The 5,521-nt window shown below is 34.3% G+C and overlaps 1 protein-coding gene across 2 annotated transcripts; it reads right to left on the bottom strand.

Annotated features, from left to right (window-relative positions):
• Positions 1-1,402: 1,402 nt before the first annotated feature.
• Positions 1,403-5,009, bottom strand: LOC114301674 (MOB kinase activator-like 1A). Of its 2 annotated transcripts, none has more exons than XM_082901900.1 (5): positions 4,639-5,009; positions 3,960-4,053; positions 2,579-2,712; positions 2,233-2,396; positions 1,403-2,058 (listed from the first exon to the last, which is right to left on the bottom strand). In XM_082901900.1, exons 2-5 carry the CDS (start codon positions 3,974-3,976, stop codon positions 1,987-1,989), a joined length of 387 nt encoding a protein of 128 aa, XP_082758026.1. In that variant the 5' UTR covers positions 3,977-4,053; positions 4,639-5,009; the 3' UTR covers positions 1,403-1,986. The 2 variants fall into 2 exon arrangements, with proteins under 2 accessions (XP_082758026.1, XP_082758027.1); XM_082901901.1 differs by having other exon boundaries at positions 2,606-2,712.
• Positions 5,010-5,521: the final 512 nt, after the last annotated feature.

Below are 5,521 nucleotides of genomic sequence, written 5' to 3'. Positions count from 1 at the left end.
TGAGAGAAAGGAAATGTTTTTTTTTTTTTAATGTTTAATTTACTAAATTGGATCATTATCACGTTTGGTGCCATTTCTTTTTCATGTTCATATTCATGTTCCTGTTATTTCATTTATTTATTGAATTTCTCACAGTGATTTAGAATTTTCATTTTGTATCTCTTTTTTATTTATTTATATTTTGACGGCTTGCAAATCTAATTTGTAACCTCCTTAATTGATCTCTAAAGAATTATAGAAGCTCTATTAAATTCAAGAGCTATGATAGAGACCCCCTTCAATCACCACCCCCACAACCCCCACAGACACGTGGCGGGTGGTGATTGGAGGAGCAGGAAAAAAAGAAAAAAGAAAAAGAAAATGTAACCAATGAGAGAGAGAGGGGGTCAAAGGGGTGGAGGAAAAAGGGGGCATGAAACATTTTTGTAAATTCAAATTCAGTTGTTTATTTTGCAATTGTAATGATTTTAATTTATATCTGCACAAGTTAAATCGATCTCAAGCGTAATGTAATTTTTATTAGTTTTGTGATTTCTATGAATTTTCGTGTTTAAGCGTTTTTAAGAGGCTAAATTCAAATTTCATCTTGTATTCATGGACTTTTGAGTGGATTTGTATGTGTTTGCCACAATGACTATATTAACACATTTAGGCTATGTTTGTTTTGGCTGAGACAAAATTAAGATAATAAAAGTACATTAATGCCTAAAAATAATTAAATAGTTACACACTTTTAAACAATTATTAAGATGCTCTTAGAGCATTTTTTTAGTGTAATTTAAAAAAAAAATTACAAAAAAAAAAAAAAACAAGATTTGGCCCTTCTAAAAAAATTTATTTTTGTTTGGTTATTCTTACGAAAATGAATAGAGAGACAACTGTTTTCATTCATTTACTATTTTTTTCTCTCTTTTAAATTCAAAATTCAAACATAACATAAATGAAATGAAATTGCTGAATTGCTTTTGCACCAGCGGGAGTTGATAAGCCTTTGTTTTACACCAGCTGAAGCTGCCTAAGCAATAGGGGGCACAAAATCGAAGAAAACAAATAAATATATAATAGGTGGTAAAAAAAATAATAAAAAATAAAAAAAACAAAAACCTACTCAACTGAGCTCAGTAAGTTTGTCTCAAATCTCAATTACTTAACAGGACACAATTTTATCATTTTCTGGGAACATGATCTCTACAAACAAGTCCAGTGGATGCACTGCCACAAACCCTTGATATTAAAAAAAAATTGTACATGTTTTCAAGATTTTTAGATTGCAAGTTTTTCATATTCAACTCTATGAAAACTCAACAAATGCAATGATTCAAAAAGGCCCTAGATTCCACAATAAAAAATAAAAAAAAAAATCTCAATTCCATCCAAGGCTATGTTTACAGGAACTCTCAAATTAAAATGCAATGATATCTCGAATGATAGGTTTGAATATTACAGCATATATATTCCCCACACAAATAAAGAAAAGCCCATGGCTGATACAATTACATGAACTCATATTTCAAATTTATAAGTGTTTCTGATACCACAATATAGATTGTCTTCACTCTATATACTAATCATAGGATCCACCTTCACTGTTCCACGAGCATCGTCGATGGGTCTAGAGCTCTCAGTTCTTTTACTAATGGCATGGCTCAGCAAGTGAAGCAATTGGGTTGATCGGTAGAAATTTAGTTTGATTTGTATTTGGCTGCTTGTGCTCTCTTGCCATTTTGCAAACAGCCTAAGGTGACAAAGACTGCTTTATTGCTTTTCATTTTCTGATCCATGGGAAGAAAGAACTTTGGCATGAAAACGATTATAGATACCTACTTAAATCATAGAGCACTTGCACACTGGACTAATAATATCAATTACCAAGCATCTCAGACAATCTCTCTAGTCAATCACTAATTATCAATTTTTTTTAATTATTACGTCAGCTTATTGTGTCCCTTAGATAGTTGATTCTATCGGGAAGTACACACCGGTTTATCAAGGGACAACAACGGATTCTACGAGCTCTTGAAGTGGAGCTAGCTCCTTCTTGTCAATCAGTCCAAATTCCTGCATAAAGACAGTATAGTGAAATTTCCGAACAATATTAGGATATGATAGTTACAAACATCATCATATACAGGTGGCAAAACTGCACAACCAGCTTGTAAATTGAAACCCAAACCAGTTTTTGGAAGGGAACAAAGAACATAAAATGAGTCTCAAGACTTGAAGCATACTTACACAGGTAAACAATATGTAATGCTTGAAGCAGGTATTTAGATGGGCCTCCTCTTTAAGACTTACAATCTTCTGGAAATGACAGTGATAAATATGAGCATAAACACAGAACGTGCGTTTGAATATAGTCTTCACAACTTCTCTAAAGTTGGGAGGAAAGGGGGCACCTACAAAATTTAGAATAAAGAATAAACATAAACTAAAGGGAACAAAACAGACCCAACCGGGCAAAAAGCATAATCAATAATACAAAAATTTAACTCAAAGAATCTTCAAGAAGATACTGTCTTTGACTTTTATAAAAAAAGATTAATAATAAATTAGGAAACAAATCAAAACCATATATTACCAAGCCTTTGAGGAAATATGGATTCACCATTTAATTGAGATTCAATCCAGTCCATCAAATATTCAACATATTTTAGAGCTGAAACTTCAATTGGTTTCTTGATTTGTACCCCATCAGCCAATCTGTACTCATACCTGTAAAGTTTTATCTACATGCAGTCAGGAACTAGCAAACTGTAAAATTATAGAACTATGCTGTGTTGGTAATCATTCCATTGACATACTAAATCAAGCAATCCTGGATCTAATAGAGTTTTCTTTTCCCGTAACTAAGAAGCATTGACACAGATACAAGACACAAATACAACACTATATAGACACTGACAGAAATTTACCCCAAAAGAAATAGACATGACACAGCAATGAAGGCCTTCATTCTCAAATTAAAATGAAAAGTTTTCAAAAAAAGTGACCAACTAAAAAACTAGAAAAACTCCATTGTGCAAATTCGAACACACTATTCTTACAATATTATCTAGAAAATAAATATAATATCTATAAATTATTAAAAAATTAATCCATCACTCATTGCATGGCAAATCAAATATACAAAATTGATCAAAAAGCAATTTAGTCTAAAAGCAATTTAGTCTATAAGTATTTTAAAAATTGAAAACACTACAAGATATACTTTACCAAAGGGACAAAAAAATCGGTAGAAAACTATAACTTATGCTGATAGAAATTGGTCAATTATTTTGTATTATGTCACCCTCATGTTGACTATTTGCAGTAATCATGTGTGAGCGTGTGCTTAGAGCTGATTGGAGAAGCATGATCTGCATAATTAACCCCAAGTACCTGACCTAGACATTTGTTAAGTCAAGTATGTGTGCATGAGAGCACATGCCCAATAGTTACTCGACACTAGCATTGATTGTGAAAAAATCATGCAAGTTGTATGACATATTAATGGTATAAACAAAGGCTACAATCTTTCCCGTAGGGTCTACAAGGTGAGGTTTGGTTTTGGTGTTTTATAAAATAAAAATACCGCAACCATATATGAAAACATATGGAAACAAATGACAAAAAATGTATGAAAGCCACATTGATAACATAAAGGCCATGTTTGTTTGGGCGGACTGGTTAGCATTCCCATGACTAATAATCCTAGGACAACCAATCCGTTAGATTATGTATCCTATCTTAACTAATAGTAAGTGTAAAATAATTAATCCGTACTTGAATTGTTTGACCAAACATCGGATTAATAATTTTATTGGACTATTAGTCCAATCCCAAGCTCATGTCCACCCAAACAAACATGGCCAAAGAGTGTTAGGTGAACTTGTTTATACCATCAACTGATGTAATTGAATAGAGAACTCAATTTTTTCGGAATATGACAACTGAATTTCTGTGAAGTTAGTAAGACATACTTGGGGCCTGCAGTCATTGTAGGACAGTTTTCTGGAGTGCAGAACTCTGTGAGGGTACCATAAAGCAAATTCACCTGGTTGAAGAAGTCCACAGCTGAAAATTGAAAAAGCAAACAGCCCCAGTTCAGTTGATTCTCGGACAGAAGATTACAGCAGTATATGATTTTTTTTCCTTTTTCTTTTTGGTTTAGGGGTGCTTGGGAAAGCAAGTCAAGTATTGGCATGTAAAAGATGCACCATGTTCGTATGAGTCCAACACTAACAGTGCATGGACACTCTTCAACATGTGCGCCATAAGCCCTCAATACGTTTGGAATATATAAACTTTTAATATTGGACCTGTAGCCAACACTTGCACAATCCTTAATGTGTGGATGTCAGGACAGTGTGTGTAGAAGTAAATGCAAAAATAACACAAGCTGGTTTTCATACAACATACATCACAATATAGAGACCTAATGTTAAAAAAAGAAAGAATTTTTTTTTTTGAGGGTTTTAGTAAAGAAGGATTTCTTTAAGGAAGAGGAGACGAGGAATGTGGCTTGTATGAATTTTACATATATCATAATAGACATATATTATAACCTCCCATATCAGCAAATAGTGAACTATATTATCAAGAACCACGTGTGAAAACATTGATAGGACCATATCATACTGATAAGAGTATTGAAGGAACCTGTGACAAGGCTTCAACTGATCAGATGGAGCAGCCACAGTTAAAGCAGAGGCATCACGTTAAGCATGTGCAGAATGTGAAAGACAAGCCACCTGATCAAAGATAGATAGATACAAGTATAGATACAAAGTGTTGTAATGGAAAGTGGTTAGTTGTGTAACAACTTAGCTAGTTAGTTAGAACAGACTGTAGTATAAATATCTGTAATGACTTTCATTATCAGTCGAGGAAATAAAATCTTCATTTCTTGTTATGGTATCAGAGCCATTCCAGCTCTAATGAGCATCGATGGCAAATTCATCTTCTTCAAATTCATCTTCTTCTCTTATACCTCCTAATCTCAGTCTTTTGCTTTCAAATTTCAATTCTCTCTGTTGAATATTGGCTACAGATTCTGGAGGTCACCCCATGTGAAAGGGGTGATCCTCATGTCAACAATGGAAGGCAACCAACCAAGGCAACCAACCAAGTCAAGCTTGGTGGCCACCAACCATGTCAAAAGTCAAGAATGAAGGCTCTCTCACCTACTCCTTTGTGTATAAATAGAGACGGGAGGGAGATGATATAGATATTAGAATTGGAGCTGAGAGGTGTGAGTTGAGAGCAAAGAGAGAGAATTACAGAGAGTGTGTAATTCTTACCATTTTGTTCAATATAGTGAATCCGCTGCCCGTGGACGTAGGCGACTTGCCGAACCACGTTAAAACTTGTGTGTTATTGCTTGTTTGAGTTCCCTGGTGTGCCCCCGATCCTCAACAATTGGTATCAGAGCTCGGGTTGCGAAAAAATTAACTTTTCCCGAAAGTGCCCAGATTTTGAAGTGCTCAAAATCCACTTTTGACCATACCAGGAGGAAGAACTCCCCGAGAGGAGTCCAGAACAG

This window comes from Camellia sinensis, chromosome 13 (genome assembly GCF_055761805.1).
Source record: "Camellia sinensis isolate YWXY chromosome 13, ASM5576180v1, whole genome shotgun sequence".
NCBI lineage: Eukaryota > Viridiplantae > Streptophyta > Magnoliopsida > Ericales > Theaceae > Camellia > Camellia sinensis.
Note: the sequence above shows the minus strand (reverse complement) of the source record. Positions and strands in the feature narration are given on the sequence as shown.

What these genes read in the sequence shown, in the direction of transcription:
- LOC114301674 (XM_082901900.1), bottom strand. An exon ending in CATATTTCCTCAAAGGCTTG is followed by an intron (nt 2,397 to 2,578) that starts GTAATATATGGT and finishes TAAATTTTGTAG; the next exon opens with GTGCCCCCTTTCCTCCCAAC. An exon ending in ATTACATATTGTTTACCTGT is followed by an intron (nt 2,059 to 2,232) that starts GTAAGTATGCTT and finishes GTCTTTATGCAG; the next exon opens with GAATTTGGACTGATTGACAA.